The sequence below is a fragment of the Ursus arctos genome, unplaced genomic scaffold, assembly GCF_023065955.2.
Source record: "Ursus arctos isolate Adak ecotype North America unplaced genomic scaffold, UrsArc2.0 scaffold_33, whole genome shotgun sequence".
Taxonomy (NCBI): Eukaryota; Metazoa; Chordata; class Mammalia; order Carnivora; family Ursidae; genus Ursus; species Ursus arctos.
In genome coordinates, this window is record NW_026623019.1 from 5169839 (window position 1) to 5187650 (window position 17812).

General features: G+C 41.8%; 1 protein-coding gene across 5 annotated transcripts in view; it reads right to left on the reverse strand.

The window, feature by feature from the left end:
* The window catches only part of PDCD1LG2 (programmed cell death 1 ligand 2), a 110742-nt gene that overhangs the window by 73996 nt on the left and 18934 nt on the right, over positions 1-17812 (reverse strand). For 3 of the 5 annotated variants that reach the window (XR_008956838.1, XR_008956837.1, XM_044391212.3), the window contains exons 1-2: positions 14828-15737; positions 2697-2765 (exon numbers count right to left, since the gene is read on the reverse strand). Coding sequence is in view for 2 of the 5 variants with exons in the window: in XM_044391212.3 (XP_044247147.1) it covers positions 2697-2765; positions 14828-14849 (91 nt within the window). In the remaining 3 variants the exon portion in view is untranslated. Of the gene's footprint in view, positions 1-2696; positions 2766-14827; positions 15738-17812 lie in introns of those variants that run through there. The other 2 variants (XM_057305587.1, XR_008956839.1) reach the window with 2 other exon arrangements.

Consider the following 17812-nt stretch of genomic DNA (forward strand, 5'->3'; position numbering starts at 1 on the left):
GAAGAAATGTTTTAAAAATGAAATGAAAACATTTTCTGCCAACTTTTCTCCTCAAACTTGAAGCTGTTTTGTAGATAACAGATTAGAGCACCCACAGACATTACGAGGAAGGAAAGAGTTCATGGCGAATGGTTTATGTGGGTCATACTCAGAGTCAGTCTTCAACACAGTCTTTAGGAAACACATTTTTTTTTTCAAACACTAATCCAGCAAGAAACAATCGTTTTAAATAACTGTAATTTCTCTCGATAAAGGACTGGTTAAATCAATTACAGCATGTCCAAAAAAATAGAGAGAGCTATTTTAAAATGAGCAAAATCTATATTTGCCGATTTGGAAACTATAAAGAACATATCTTGATGAGTGCTTACACAGATTTCTTTTAGTGATATTTAGAAAATTTTTTAATGGAGAAAAGGGTAGATAGTACAGTGCTATGGGGAGGAGGTTATGTAGGACTGGGGCAGGGGAAGGGTTCCGGGCAAGGCTGGTACAGTTCTACTACTTGACCTGGGTGACGGTTACGAGTGCTCGCCTTATGATAACATGATGCTTTACACTTGTTTCATGTGGTTTTCTGTATTGGTGGTATCTTTTACAACATAAAAGTTTAAACACAGAAAAAATTCTAAAAGACATCGAATCAAATAAAATGAACACCTGTGAATCTTACCACCTAACCCAAGAACCAGAACATTACTAATAATGCACATCTACTTCCTTCGCCAAAGGTAATCAGAATCCTGAATTTTTTGTTTATTAATCTCCAGCTTATTCTTTAGCTTTATCATATATATATATACACACACACACACATGCACATACACACACATATACACACACATACCCACATATACATACATATATCACTTATATAACATATTATTATGATATGACTATCACACGCATTATGTGCATATATTATACATATATACGTATACATAGGTAAATTTTTTAAAATTTTAAAGTAATATATACAGGTATAAGCAATATGTATAGGTATAGGTATATATTGTTTATAAAAAGGACATCGTACTATATATTGTCTTCTGTGCTTGAGTTTTTGTGTTTTTTTTTTAACTCAATGTAATGCTACTAAGACTCTTAAATGTAGTTGCATATTTTTGTAATTAATTTATTTGCATGCTGCATATTTTTCCATTCTGCTAATATACCACAATTTATGCATTATGCTGTTGATGGGCATTTGGTTGTTTTGTTTTGTGCGGTTTTGTGTTTTTTTTTTTTTGGAAGAACTAACAATGCTGCTATAAGCATTCTTTTTAAAATTTAAAAAATAAAAAATTACGTAGAGAGGGTAATAAAGAATTATATTGATTCAATTCCTGTTATCTTTTTTTCGTTCTCAAAGAGAGTGCAAGTTTAGGGGTGAACAAGCACAGTGAGGGGAATGAGGTCATCGGTGCGGCTGCCCTGATAGCGGTGGCTGTCCTCAGGCACCGGATGGTATCACCTGGTGCCTTCAGAGGTGTTTTAAAGCATTCTTTTAAAAAGAATCCTTACATTTTAAAATTTATATTTTTATCATACAAGTAAAACTTCTTGTATATTTCTTTTAATAGACAAGTAAGAGTATAATACTTACTTTAATATACAAGTAAATGCATACTTCTTGTTAAAAAAAAACAACACTTGGGAAACATAATAGTTAAGACTGTCCTTTTTTAATCCTCACCCCAGATAGCTTCCCCTCCCCAGAAGTAAGCATTCTTATCAGTCCTCAGATACTTTTGTTACATTTTTCCCCTCAGGTAGCCTCTATGAGAAACCTTTAAAGTTAAAACTCCTTAATTAGGGAGACATGAAATTATAAGATTTACCAAAAAAATACCCCTGAGGAGAAGGCAGTCCAATTTAGGCAGGTAATTAATATTTGTTTGAACTGATACTATCTGCATAATGTATAGTGAAAAGCGGAGAAGAATTCTAAATTTGAGGAAAAAGCAAGATACAATGTTTTTACTTTCCTTTTGGTTAATTCTTTTTTTTTTTTTTAAAGATTTTATTTATTTATTCGACAGAGATAGAGACAGCCAGCAAGAGAGGGAACACAAGCAGGGGGAGTGGGAGAGGAAGAAGCAGGCTCATAGCAGAGGAGCCTGATGTGGGGCTCGAACCCAGAATGCTGGGATCACGCCCTGAGCCGAAGGCAGACGCTTAACCGCTGTGCCACCCAGGCGCCCCTCCTTTTGGTTAATTCTTAAGCATAATCCATCGTACATACTTTTTGGTTTTGTGAACATCCAGTATCAACATTCAATATATGTCTATAATCAAACTTAATTCCAAAACCCCATTCCAAAGTGGGAAGATTAGAGGTTGTCTGCCATGCTCGATTATCCATCACCATAGCACAGTAAGGTAGAAAGGACATTAGTCGTGTAGGAAGCTTGCCTGTGCCGCCTATTGACTGCGTAATCTCAGGTAAATTAAAGAACTTTTCTGAATTCCAGTTTCCTCCTCTGTCAAATGGTTATTATTTCTGTAAGACAGGGACATGGGCAAGCACAGGCCACCCTGGGCACCATTCTCTTTACTGTGCATGTAACAGAGAGTAATCACACTTCCTCTCAAAGAAAGCCCTCAGCCTGAGGACCCCCATTCTCATCATTGGCTTCAGCTAGGGGCAACTGCTCACTCATCTTTCTCAACCCCCTCCTTTTGCCCTTTCTTACCTGCTGTCTGATGAAGCTGCATTCCCAGGCTCAAAAGTAGCAGAAGGAGGAACATGGTCTGTACCCGATCTGAAATAAACAATTGAAAGTCTCAGAGCCTCCTGCAGTTTTGCTGGGTCTTGTGATTTGGTGATTTGCTTGTTCCTGAAAACAGGGAAATGATGTGGAAACAAGCCCCTGGAAGAGAAGTTAAAAGTTGATTGCCTGGAGGAGAAGGGAGACAAGGTAAGAGGAAGCAAGGTGTTCTTTATCAATCCAAATTAGAAGCTCTTCTTCCTCTTGGGACTATGAACCAGTTCTCATGAATCACCCACACTGAACCCCTTTGTGATTATCTGAGCCCCTTTGTCTCTTCCACAAAGCCTCCCATAGTTTTTTCAGTAGTGGATCCTTGAAAATCAAATGATTGTCAAATGAATAATGCACACCAACTTCTTCAGGTGGACTTGAACTCTGGGAGTCAGATACTCAAGGACAGCACTCAGTTGAACAGAGCTAGATTCTCAACAAACACTTGATATTTGCCTGGATAGGAAAGTGTCAAGTTCTTTTGAGTGCTGTGGTGGAGTTTGCCCATTATTTGAACTACCTGTTACTAAGAAGTTTAGACAGGGAGAGAACAGAACTGGCTCCACTGAGTGGGTGCCCGACCTGGTTCTGCCACACCTCCTATGCTTCTACCTTTGTTCCCAGGCTTTCTCCCATCCAAAGACTTCTCGTGGTCGAGGCAAAAGGGACAGGATATATCACTGTGAGCAATTGTGTCCTCAAAGGGGCTTTCAAAATTTTATCAGCAGTGGAACCATTTCTCCAAGGGAAATTGGTTGGAGCCATACATCTAAGTCATACGCTGGTCACAGTGGGATGGAAAGCCCGCAGAGGATCTGGATTAGGTGAACCACATGATCTCATTACATTTCTAAAAGAGGACTCAGCTTTGGTGTAGACAATAGACTCTCCGGAAGGACAGTTGGTTGGACAAGATCAGAAGGATGATCAGTGAGGAATGTTTTCACAGAGATGATGGTTTGGATCGAGTGGTGGTGCTGGTAGAGGTGAGAAGTGGTCTGCAGGAAGGTATATATTATACACAAATATATATTTGATCTTTACATTTATTTTTCCAGCAGCCTTATTGAAGTATACTTGACATACAATAAAGAATGTGTGTGTGTGCGTGCATGGGTGTGCATATGTGTGTATATACATATATACTTAAAACACAGACAATTCAGTGGTACAATTCAGTGGTTTTCAGTATATTCACAGAATTGTGAAACCCACACCATTATCTAATTTTGGATCATTTTCATTACCCCAAAAAGGAACTTACTACCCATTGACAGAAACTTCCCAATTCCCCTTCCCTCTCCTTCCAATCTCTGGCAACCACCAATATACTTTCTGTCTCTATTGTTTTGCTTATTCTGGATATTTCATAAAAATGGAATCATACACTATGTAACCTTTTGAATCTAGCTTCTTTCACTGAGCTTAGTATTTCCAAGATTCATTTATGTTGTAGTACATATCAGTACTTGATTCCTTTTCATGATTGAATAATATTTCATTGTATGAATATACCTCATCTTGTTTATCCTATTCATCAGTTGATGGACATTTGGATTGTTTCTACTTGTTGGCTTTTAGAATAATGCTGCTATGGACATTCATGTACAAGTTTTTGTGTAGGCATGTTTTCAATTATCTTGGATATGTAGGAGTGGAATTGCTTGGTTAAATGGTAACTCTATGCTTAACTTTTTGAGAAACTGCCAAAGTGTTTATCAAATATATAATGTGCAAATGCTTTCTCTCATTCTGCAAATTGTCTTCTCAGTTTCTTGATAGTGTTCTTTGAAGCACAAATATTTTAATTTAATTTTAAAGCACAAATTCATTTAATTCTGGGGATGAAGTCCAATTTATTTATTTTCTCTTTTATTGCTTATGCTTTAGGTGTCATATCTAAGAAACCATTGCCAAATCCAAGGTTGCAAAAATTTACATCTATGTTTTCTTCTGAGTATTTTATAGCTTTAGTTCTTATATCTAGGTCTTTGATCCATTTTGAGGGTTTTTTTAAAAAAAATAATGATTGTTCTTTTTTAAAAAAGATTTTATTTATTTATTTGACACAGAGAGAGAGCACAAGCCGGGGGAGCGGCGGGCAGAAGGAGAGGAAGAAGCAGGCTTCCCGCTGAGCAAGGAGCCCTATGTGGGACTCGATCCCAGGACCCTGAGATCATGACCTGAGCCAAAGGCAGTCGCTTAACCAACTGAGCCACCCAGGAACCCCAATAATTGTTCTTTTATAGCCTAAATCATAATTTTAGCCACTGGAAGTCCCTTCAAGGTAGCCTCTGTTTCCTTTTCACACAATCCTATTAATCTTGGGAAGTTTGTTTGCTTTCTGAACAAAATGCCTTAAGCTGATTTCATGACTTTGCTGCCCAAACATGCAATTAGCCTTTCCCTATGAAGTCCTTTTTTTTTCCCAATTTTTTTAAAGCTAAAAATAAAACAAAACCAGTTTACCCATTTCTTCCACTCACTAAACCCTTACCTCTGGCAACCACCAATCTGTTCTCTGTACCTGTGAGCTTTGTTTGTTTGCTTGCTTGTTTTAGATTCCACATGTAAGTGAAACCACACAGTATTCATCTTTCTCTGAGTTATTTCGCTTAATGTAATAATTCCTTTGAGGTCCATCCATGTTGTTGCAAATGGCAAAATTTCATTCTTTTTTTGGGCTGAGTAATATTCCATTACACATACACACACACAGGTTGATTCATGTCTTATATCAAGATTCATATCTTATATGAATCAACCTGTGTGTGTGTGTGTGTGTGTGTGTTCCAGAAGTATTCCCAGAAGTGGAATTGCTGGATCACATGGTAGTTTTATTTTTTATTTATCATTTTTTTAAGGAATCTCCACACTGTTTTCCATAGTAGCTATATCAACTTAGAATCCCACCAGTGTGCACAAGGGTCTCCTTTCTCCACATCCTCGCCAACACTTGTTGTTTCTTGTCTTTTTGATACTAGCCATTCTTAACAAGTGTGAGGTGATATCTCATGGTGGTTTTAACTTGCATTTCCCTGATGATTATTGATGTTGAGCATCTTTTCATGTATCTTTTGGTTATTTGTATGTCTTGTTTTGAAAAATGTCTATTCAGATCCTCTACCCATTTTTATATTGACTGTGTGTGTGTGTGTGTGTGTGTGTGTGTATGTTACTATTGAGTTGTATGAGTTCTTTAGATATTTTGGATATTAACCCTTTATCAGATATATGATTTGCAAATCTTTTCTCCCATTCAGTAGGTTGACTTAATTTTATTGATGATTTCTTTTGCTGTGCAGAAGCTTTTTAGCTTGACACAGTCCCAACTTTTAATTTTTGCTTTTGTGTTTTTGCTTTTGGTGTCAGATTCAAAAATCATCACCAAGTCCAATGTCAAGGAGTTCATCACCTAGGTTTTCTTCTAGGACTTTTTCGGTTTCACATCTTATACTCAAGTCTTTAATCCATTTTGAGTTAATTTCTGTGTATGGTGTAAGAAAGTGGTCCAGTTTCATTCTTTTGTGTGTGGCTGTCCAATATTTCCAATGCTATTTATTGAAGACTTTGGAATATATTCCTCAGTTTCTTCATTTTGCCTGACTCTCTGTGTTTCTATGCAGCAGATGAAACAACTACGTCTACAAGTCTTGAAGAATTGGTCTTATGTAGGAAATGAAACTTGATATTCAACCCTGCCTCAGCTCTTAGTTGTCTTGCAAAGCTTTGTGCTTGTCCAAGCAGTCAGTTCTATCTTAAATAGCTCCCAGTAGTAGAGGATGTACCAAGACCTGTCAGTAGCCCGAAGGGGAGGATCTTTGCACCTAGATTCAGGTTGGTTGAAAGTCAGATCCTTAGGCAGCAGCTTGTGAAAGTATACAAATAATACAGTCCTGTGGGCTGGAAGTGTAAGTCCTATTGGCCACCAAGGCCAGGCAATCTGGAGGTGTTCTCTGGGTGGCAGTCACAAAAATCTGGGTTCCAGATGACTATATAAGCTTTCTGCTGGATCATACCGGTGAGTGGAAGCAAGGCAGAGGGCGAGCACCAAGATGGTGTCCACAGCCTATGTTCCTTGAGAGCAGCTTTGTAGGCCACTTAATGTGTGCAAGACCTTAAGACTACCGCTCAGGCTGAAGCTCTAGGAGAAGCAAAGAGGCTTCCCTCACAGAGAGACTGGGGTGTGTACATCAGTGTGCTGTCTATTCAGTGCTCTGGGGGCAGAAGCCTGCCAGGAGACATCTCTGATTCTCACAGTCCCGTGGAAAGGAGTAATTCAAGCCCCTGGCCAAAAGAGGCCGATGACGTAGGGGTGGGGAGTCCCCTGGGCAGATGCTGCAAAAACCGGTACACCAGACACCTGCAAGGCTCCCTGCCAGGAAATACTGGTTCTCTGGAGTGAGTCAGAGAATAAGTGTGCAAAGAGCACCAGCCTTCCACGGTCCCTGGAAAGAATTATACCAGCCCCTAGAAGTGTGTTCGTTTGAAGCCTGTCCCTCAGACTGTAGCCATGTAGATTAGCTGATAGGCTTCCTTTACAGAAAGACTGAGCTGCAGGGTCTGTGGCTATTCTGGCTCCCTTACATTTCCATATGAATTTTAGGATCAGCTTGTCCACTAACACACACCAAAAAAGGCAGCTGGACTCTCGATAGGAGTTGCACTGAATCTGTAGGCCCATTGGGGAAATTAGCTATCTTAATGATATTGAGCCTTCCAAATAGGAACATAGCATGTCTTTCCATTTATTTAGGTCTCCTATCTTTTCAAATAAGAACTTATGGGGTTTGCTGTCAGGTTGGATATGCAGTTTGACAAAAATAGAGAAATCCAGGAAAATTTCCAGATTTGAAGCTTGAGGCATTAGGGCAATGGAAGTGCTAATTTTAAACTGGAGAAGACAGAGAAAAACAGATTAAGGAGCAGAAATCAGTCTATGTTTGGCATGTACGTGGTTTGAGATGCCAACTAGACATCCATGCGAAGATGTTTAGTAAGCAGTTGGATAACAGATAGTCCAGAGTTTGGAGTACAGATAAATTTGGGAGTCCTCAATGGCTACATGTTACTTAATGCCAGGGGGCTGCATGACATTACCACGAGAGACACACGGGAGAAAAAGTGTCCAAGGATAGAGATGTGGGGCAGTTCAACATTTAGGGGTCTCTGGGAGGGAGGGCACTAGCAAAGAAGATTGAGGGGAAGGGCAAAAAGGCAAATTAATCATGTCTTTTATTTTCTGTTTTCTGATGCTTTGATGTCTGATGCTTGCTGATCCTGCAGGGACTGCCCCTCCCAGGATTAGCCAGTTCCTAGAGATAGTAAACAACTCACCCAGGGCAGGCCTTTCAAATGCAAATGAAGCAACCCAGAACCCCTCATTCCAACCACCTCTATTACTGCCCTAACCACCCTAGGGCCAGGTACCCCACAACAAGGGACAGCCCCTATGTTCCAAATACTGATGAACTATTTCAAACTAGACAATGGAAGCCTGCTTACCCTGCGTTGCCCATTCCTTCTTGTGGAAACCACAATAAAGACTTCTGGCCACATTTCCCCTTCTGCTCTGCCTCCTGTCTGACCCTGGTGCTTCCCTGTGTGGCCCCTGCAGTGTGACATGTCTCCTCTCAGGATCCGAGAACACGACAAGGTATTTTTTTTCAATAGCAGTTATCTCCTGATCTGTTGGCCTTGCCATACTTCAATTACAATGAAAGCTAGAGTTTAAAACACAGTGCTACAAGGAGGGAGTGCTCAGCTGAGCCAAATGCTGCTGAGGGTTGGCATTAGCAGTGTGGAGGTCATGAGTGAGCTCGCCAAGCAGGACATCGGGGGATTTGGTGCAAATGAAATCCTGTGTAAAGTGAAGAGAAAATAAGAGTAAGGGTGCAGAGCCAATGGAATATAGGCAACACTTCAGAGAAGAGTGCTATAAAGGGAGCAAGCAATGAGGCAGTAGCTAGAAGGGACTGTGAGGTCCATAGTGGGCAGTAGTCTTGTTCTCTTTTTTAGGGAGGGACATATTAGCAGGCAACAACTGGGAGCCCCATCTAGTGCTTTCCATAGGGAAATGCTGGACCTTAGCTGGTCTTGAAGACCCTCTTCCTTATTGAAAATGCAAATGTACCCAGACAAGGTATCATCTTAATGTGGCAGTTGCCGAGCATCCTTATTTCTGGAGCTCAAAACGATAGCGTGTAACATGCTCTGGCAACAGAAAGGATGCCTGGCTCACCCACCTATAGCTGTAACTTCCCTTTCTTCCTTGCCCACCCGGGGGGACTTTCCTTGTACACTGCCTCCTTTGGCCGACAGAGAGATAGACGCTGCTACGAAGGTACTTTCCAACCAGCCGCCTTCTTCCTTCTAGGGATAGTATCTTCCATGCAATGGATAAGATCTCACACTCTAAAGTCAGACACATCTGATCTCAAATCCTGGGCCTAGAAATAAAGTGCCTCTAAGACCCTGGGCACTTTATTAAAACTCCTTGTGCCTCATTTTCCTATAATGCCAATAATAATAACACCCACCTCAAGCCAGAACCTTGGGGGTGTCATCTTAAACCTCTATATCTCTTATCTTGCCAATTTAGTCCATCTCCCAGTCCTGTTAATTCTGTGTCGGGATACTTCTGGATGATGATACTTCTTTCTACCACCCACTGCTATCGCCCTAATTCGGCATCTTGTCATTCCTCCTTATACTGTAGCAGAGCATCCTGCTCAAAATCCTTCGATGGCTCAACATTTCACTGAGAATAAAATCCTATGTCTGTCTAGTAGCCCAAGCAAGGGGGACATCTGCCTTGAGTCCCATGCTTTAGAGGACCCAAGATTGGCCATGCCTCTCCCTGCAGTGTGATGTATTTGCAGAGAGTTAAGAGTGTCCTCTGGAGCTCTTGACCTACCACCCATTACAATTTGGGTTCTTGGGATTCTGGAATTCTCTAAATGGCCCTAAGCCTGCTCCCAGGCCTGTGGGGCTTCTTCCCCAGATCCATTGCCCCAAGGGCTGACCTTGCTTCCAGTGTGCACTTGCCTATATCCAGAGACTTTCCTTGCTCTTTCTGGTGAGACTGCCTCATGCAGAATCGCAAGAGCGCCACCTCTCCAGCATTCCCAACTCTCCTTACTATCTCACTTTTCCAAAACACTCATTACCATCTAACATACCATATAATGTACTCATTTGTTTTTATTGGATTATCAGCTGCCGTCTTCCATAAGAATATAATCACTGAAAGGACAGAGATCTTTGTTTGGCTTCCTAATATCCTTCAGTCCCTAAAACTGTGTTTGGTAGGAAGCTGGCACTCCAATTACACTGGTTGAATGAATTAGTCTTTTACCTGGTAGGCAGAAGAATCTCCTGAACACAGAATTATCAGATGTGATCGTGATGCCCCTGCTTAGACTTCAATAGCTCCCATGATTTATAAGGTCAAGTTCTCCTTAACATGGGCTACACAGCCTTCTGTGATCTGGTCTCTCCTGCCTTAGCCACAGAAATAATGCGTGTGTTTTCCATGACTAGGTCTTCACAGGTGCTCTGAGATTCTAATCTCGTATCTGATTTCCTTTTATTTTGTTTAATCTTACCTTCCCTCTGTCTCAGTTTCTACTTGAGCTCAAAGAAACTGTCCTGGGTCATAAATATTTCCTTAAGTGGCCTTATATTCTGCCTTCGACACAAGGAGATAAGCCTTTTCTAACTGCTCTAAGCTGTTCCTCCTGCCTCAATTGTTATCTCCTATTAACTGGTGTTAGCACTAACCTCCTTACTGGTATAGTAATTGGTTACACATCTGTCTTTCATGCTAGAACAAGAGTTCTTTGAACTGTGTTAGGTCCTTATAACAATTTTCTTTTTGTTTGTGTGTGTTTGGTCTACGGCCATACCACCCTGAACAGGCCCGATCTCATCTTTGTGTGTTTGTGCGTATGTGTGTGTGTGTTTCATGACTGTTTATAACTCTTTATAACCAATTATGACTGCTCCCTGAATGGACAGATGAATGAGTGCATACGTGGCAATTTAGCATCATACTCTAAGACTACTGGCCCCCCAGCTGATTCCTTTCTCTATTGGAGAAACAAAAAACTTGATTTGGTTAATAATTTTGGCCCCAAATAAGAAAGAAATTTTCATCAGTTTAAGTCACTGACAGTGGAATGGGCTGCTAATGGGGTGGGGACATCATCACCCCTGGAATTGCTTAAGCAAAGGTGTAGGTAGAAGGAAGCGTTTCCATAACAGATGGGAGGTTAAAAGGATATCTCTTTAGTAAGATTATTTACAAGATTGTTTCCCCAAAGAATGTTCTCATAGGTACCTCAAGCCTCTCAACCTCTCTCATCAAGGTACCTCAACATCAAGGTACCTCTCTCATAGGTACTTCAACCTCATCAACCTCTCTCAAAAGGCCAGTCCATCTCAATGAAATCTTTGCCCTCTGGGTGCCTTAGGAAAATGACATTTTCTGAAAGAGCAGGTTCTGGAAACCTTCAATATTAGGAAAGTATGAACTCTTTCATATTCTGGCTGGCAAAACCTGAAAGAGTTTATTTGGAGAACTTGAGTACGTTGCCAAATTAATTAACTCAAGGATGTATGTAAGACTCTCCTTTGGCCAAGAGACTATAGAGATGACTATTCTCCATGAGATGAAATGAAATGGGTTCAAACAACCATGGCTCCTCTTCAGTCTCCCCTTTTAAAATTCACCTTTGTTTGGATGTAAGGATCTTACTGTCCAGGCCTGTGTGGCTTTTCATTTTTATCTTAATTGTATATTCCTTATGCAGGAGTTTGCTTGTGCTGGAGCTTCCATCAGGCAGAGGATGCTCACTGAAGCCATGTGTTCTCAGGCAAGCTACCCTCTAAGGGATACATTGGAACATGAGCAGAAGAAGCCAGTTTTCAATCACATGATCAGTTTAGCTGAATTTCTTAATTTCTGGATAATTCTTAATGAATTTTTGGGTAATTCTTAACAATTCTGCCTATGAACACACCCCAGCAGTTGAGGCATCCTCATGGTATGAAACAGAGTAGAACAGCATAGGATATAAGATTCGAGAACATTTTCTGGTGGCTCTACAAAGAGTCATGAAGGGCCTCTCAGTCACAAGTTCTCAGGCTTGAGAAAGAGAAGAAGCAAAGGCTACTCTTTTTAGGTTGGTGAGGAGTCTTGCTCAGATTGTTGCCCTGCCTTTGCTCTCTCCCAGGTCACTGGGGAAGCTGCTTCTCTTGATGGCATGGTCTCTGAGCTGGGCATTAGGAAACATTAGTCTATTTAGTCTCAGTTCAAATTTAACTTAAATTCAAATTGCATCTCAACTTTTTAGCCAATAAATACTATTCTCCCACTTTTTGCAAGTCTTTGAATTAGGGAATCAATTCAAATCAAAGTGGGGAATCAAGAAAAGGATTCATGTAAGAAAGGGTTCCTGCCCTTGAAGACATGATAACGTAGTCAGAAAGCTGAAATTCTGTACACATGAAAAATAGTAAGAAGTGATGTGAAAGGTTTTGCATAAAAATGCCCAAACCATGCAAGTTGATTGGTGGAAGGACACTTCCAAGATGAGTGGGATTTGGAGAGTCGGAGCTATTCTTGAGGCTCCTGCAGAAATGTTAGAAGTAATCTCGGAGGTTCACACACACACAGGGCTTGTTGAGGGGGACTGGGAGTAGCATATCTATGCTGAAAATACAGGTCGAGACAAAAATGTCAAGGGCTTAATGCCAGGTAGATCTGCCAGGGGAGATAGTGACAGTTACTCAACAAGTGAATGACAATACCAAAGGAGTGTCTGAAATAGATTAAAGCTGGTGGGGATTTGTTTTGTTTTGTTTTTATCTGTATAGAATTGAGGGAGTGAGATGGAATGCCAGTCACTCAATTAGAGTGTCATGGTGTTAATCCAGATATTTGGTGAAGTCCCTGATTCAGGGTCAGAAAAGGGAAGAAAGGTTGAGGAAGGAGAAACTTATTACAAGACAATGCACAAAACAATTGACAAAGCAATTAACAAGCAGCTATCCATCCAGGAAAGAAGGAGAAGCAACAAGTGAACTGTGGTTTTGAGACCTGACAATCAAGACAATACTGATGCCATTGCATAAATGACAAAGGAAATACTAGATCAGGAGCTGAGTTTTAGAGCTGGGTTCTATGAAATGAATTGGGTTTGAGTCATGAAGTAATTAAAACAATTCAAGAAAAATGAAAGTCTAATGTTTGGGACACAATTCAGCGATAGAGATAAAGATGATAAAGTTATTCTAATATGCAAATGTTAATTGACATTGGGGAATGAATTAAGTCTCTTGGGGGGAGACTACAAAAACACAGGTTAGAGAAAAAAGATCTGAACTCTGATGAATGCCCCCAAATTAGGAGATCAGATGTAAGAGAACAGAGAAGAAGGCAAAGAAGAAATGGTCCTAAGAGTATGAGAAGCTCCCCCACTGTAGTATCTCAGAGCCAAGGGAGGAAAACTTCAAGAAGCAGAGGGGTTTGGTAATAGAGGTCTGGCAAATAAGAACTTGAAACCAGCCCCTAGAGGTGTTAGAGAGGGCTGGAAGGCATTGAGCTGACTGGGGCTGGATAAACTTTCAGATTCCCTTATCCATCCTGGAATTCTGTCACTTGATGAAAGACTGGGGAACAAAATCTATGGGAGCCCTGCTGCAGAAGAGCAGGTTGTGGCACGAGGAGGTCAGGCTGCAGGTGCCTCATTACAGGGTAACTCAAGTATGCCCCCAGTAAAGGCACGTGCTGTATTTGGACACTGCTATGTGGAATAAAAACGTCACACAACAATCTATGGACTCTGTCCCATGCATCTTAAACCAAGTGAACTCGGAAGCGTGACCTGAAATACTATCTCTGAGTTCATTTGCACTGTCTCCTCAAATCAACCCCAAACTGCCCCCCGAATATTCCACAAACTTCCCACATCTGGGGATTCAAGCTGTGGATTCATCAAATCAGGTCATTTACAACTCAACAAGCATCTAGTGAGCGCCAATGCACTGTGCCTGGGACTTGGGACTGAGAGAACCTAAAAGGCGCGGTCCTTGCCCAGGAAGAGCTCCAGCTGAATGGAAAGGTTCACACACAAGAGAAATATGGGAGAAGACACCTGGAAGCTGCAGATAACGAAGAGCTGCTGGTAGTGAGAGTTCAGGCGATGAACACTCACAGACCACTTCTGAGAGACAAGAGCAATATGGTTCATCCATTCATTGACTCTTAGGCTTGGAAGGGAGCTTGGAGAACATCCAGTCAATTGGCATTTGACTCCTGAGACTATGTCTGATTACTGTTGACACTGACTATCCTTGCTGTGCATTTTGTCAATGGATATCTGTGATTCCGTTCCACAGAACCACAGGAGTTCAGTGTTAGAAGGCCTTATTTGTAGGCAATTTTACTCAAGCTGCTCACTTCAACCCTCTCCCACAAGAATCCACAGTCATCTCTTTTCTACTCTACGCACCCAGGCAGTGAGCAGTAAAGAACAGTGGCTGCAGGTTTCTCTCATTTAGCTAACCTTGCTCTAAATGAATCATGTTTTTAAAAAAAACCATGGTTGCCTGTATTGTAAGTTAATTTAATTGTAGTTGCATTTTTGGTTGTTGTGGTTCTGTGTTTTAAACAGCTTATTCTTAGAGCATAGCTTGTAAACACTGACTAGCCTAGAATGGTAATTGCCTGCCATAGGGATAACCACAAACAGATGTCCAATGTAAAAAAAAAAAAATAAAGACACAAATTTTTAAGTTCCAATAACCCTCCTCAATTCTAAGCTGAGAGACAATCTCAAGATAGTTCATTTTTTCACTGCACATTTATTATGTGCAGAAAAAAAAAAATCTCATCTCCTTAAACTTCCCAACACGAGTAATAAGTAACGAGCAAGTAGGAGAAATCCCGCTATTTTGGAGACGGCCAGAAATGAGCTTGTTGGTGTGCCTGAGCGTAACTGCCAAGCAGATTTCCTCCTGCCCCCAGTGATGTGGAGTGAAAGTTTGCCCACACTTACCCAACCGTGGCGGCCTCATCATCGTCTGCAACACCAACTCAAGGTAGGAGAAAATCTCAACCTACTAGATACTCACAGCAGAACTTAGCACCACTCCTCAGGGAAATACGTAAAGGAAAATACAAAAACAAACAGCTGCTCTTGCGTCAGAGCCCCTCACAGAAGCCAGCAAACAGCCAAAACAAAACAAAACAAAACAAAACAAACATAGGTTACTGTCTTGAACACTACAACAAGCAGTAGCTCTGAGCCAGGACTCTTTCTGGCTGGCAGAGGGACATACGAGGGTGGGTCACGAAAAGCTGTCACTAAGGTACTTGAAGCAAGGGAAGAAAAGATACCATCTCCATCCAGCTCAGGCTTCCTTGTAACATGAGGGTAATTCAAACCAAAACTGGCTCTGAGGAACTGACTGAAGCCCAGCCTACTGAGAAGTTTTGGTTTTGCTTTTAAGCATGTCTTCTCTGCCCTCAGGTACCCCTTGAACTGTGTCCCTGGGGAAGGTGGTACAAGCTTAGTGGTAGGAGAAGGGGACGGAAAGAACACCAGCATGTTCTCGCCCTGTGCCTGGAAACTTACACAGGTACCTTTGTGGGTTTCCCAGTGCTGTAGTCAGAAGTTATCACAGACTGGGGGACTTCAAACAGCAGACACTGTGCTCACACTTCTCTCACATTTCTGGAGGCGAGAGACATGTGAAATCAGGCCACACGTCTTCTGAAGTCTTTAGGGATGAATGCTCCCTTGCGTCTTCCCAGCTTCTGGTAGATTCTGGTAAGCCTTGACATTCTCCTGGGCTTGTAGCTGATCACTCCAATCTCTGTCTCCATCTTCACATGACCTTCCTTATGTGTATCTTTGAATGTCCTTTCCTCTTCTTAGAAGGACACCAGCCATTGGATTATTTCCCACCCTAATCCAGGATGACTTCCTCTTAATTAATTACATCTGCAAATACCCTACTTCAAATAAGGTCATATTCTGAGGCTGCAGGTGGACATAAATATTTGGGAACACTATTTAACCCACTACAGTACTACACTTCATTCTTGGAGCAATGTGTGGTCTAGACACCATTAGGCCCATTTTATATATGAAGAAAGAGTCAAGGTCTAGCAACCCTTCCTCAGTTGCATGGCTGAATTTGAAGTTAGACCTCTGTGGTCCCACTACATCGTGAGGCTTTTCAGTAGTAAGACTCAAAGCAGGTGCAAGAAAAGGCCAATCTGAATGCAAGTCTGGGTGACCGACCCCATTCCTATGGCCCTGTCTTCTTGGGCTCATACGGGTGGGATGAGCAGGGACAGGGCTCTGAAGCCCAGATGCGACCTGCTTTCTTAGCCATATTTATTTAATGTTTTCTCGTCCTCTCTCCATGCCTTGCCTTTAATTGGTTTTCTTCCAAAAAAGCAGCATTCTCCTTCCCTCCTTTTTCTTTTAACTGAATCCCTCAAACAAGAAGGAATGAAACTTGTATTGACTACAAATGGGACTGGCTGCCTAGACCCCAAGGATGGGGCTGTGTCTGTGGGAAGCCAGCCTTCCCCTGGGGACCTGCTTCTCCCCCCACAGCTCCAGGTACACGGTTTCACGGCAGATGCCTGCTCTTGCCTGACCTTCTTCCCCAGCTACCGTGATAGTCTGAGGAGTGGGCATGTGTCTGTCCCCTGTGTGGCTCTCAGAGTTTAGTATCCTCAGGATCCCCACACCATCCAAGGAGTTCCTGTTTGTCTTGAGGAGGGAGCCACATTCCCCACCGTATGCCTTCCTCTGTCTGGTCTAAGCCCCTCTCTCTCTGCTGCTTTTCTGCACTCTTTGCTCTGGGCTCTTCTCTGTGCAACTGAGGTTTAGGAAAACAGACTCACCTCAGACCAGGAAAGACTGGGGTGTTTTGACAACAGCACCCAAATAAAACTCAAACTGGTATCTCAGCACATTTGCTTGCCTCCTAAATCCATACGCCTCAACAAAACACGAGCGGGACAGATACCAAAGTGTTAACAGTGGCGTTTCTGGGTGGAGGACTTGCAGGTGATTTTTTAAAGGTGATATCTTTTTACTTATATTTTATTTCCTAAATAACTTGCCATGGACACAAATGGCTTTTGTAAAGGCATAGAAATAATCCTTAAAAATCAGTCATGGACAGTACAGTTCATGGCTAACCAAGAGCAACAAGAAAACATTTAAGAACTTGGCCAAGGGCTTATGTCTGTTTCCAATTTATTTCATTTAGTGTTGTTCCCTTCATAACAGAAGATCCTGTGAATTGTGTGTGTATGTGCGCGTGGGTGCGTGCAGGCACAGGTAGAATACAGGCCACTCCCTGTTGCACTGATACTTGGTAATGGAAAATTAGAATTTAGTCATAAATACTGTGATATGATAAGCACGGTCATGACCGCCCCCCCCCCAGCGTACACCCCCAGCCTACGAGGCCCTATCCATTCATTTCGTAGAAAGGAAGATTGACGCAAAGAGATTGTGCATCTTCCCCAGGATCCCCTTGTGAATGCAGGGCAGAAGTCACTTCTATCCTTTCTTCCCCAAATATCTTCCTCCAAATGCAATGTATATAATGTAATGTGATGTGATGTAAATGTTCATGGGAAGTCCCTGGAAGAGTCCTTGTCAAATAGCAGGAGTTAAACCAGCGTTAACTAGTGCAGATCCAAAAAACAAGTCCAACCTTTCCCACTCTGCTTCACCTGATAGAGAAAACAAAAGAAGAGAACACAGCCTAAGAGTGAGAAAGGAGTGTAGCCAGGGTTTGGGGGAAATGAGCAAAGATCAAGAGCCCAGGAAGAGGTGAGAACTCAAGGAGCCAGCAGGTTATCTGGAACCAGCCTTAACAACCTCCCCAAAGTCAGCGACCAAGGTATGGATGTGGGTTTATCTGGAGTGTGATGACAGACAATGATGGCTAGCCCCCTCTCTTGAAAATGGAGAATGTCATAAGCAGCTGAAGGCAGAGAGAGAGGGGAG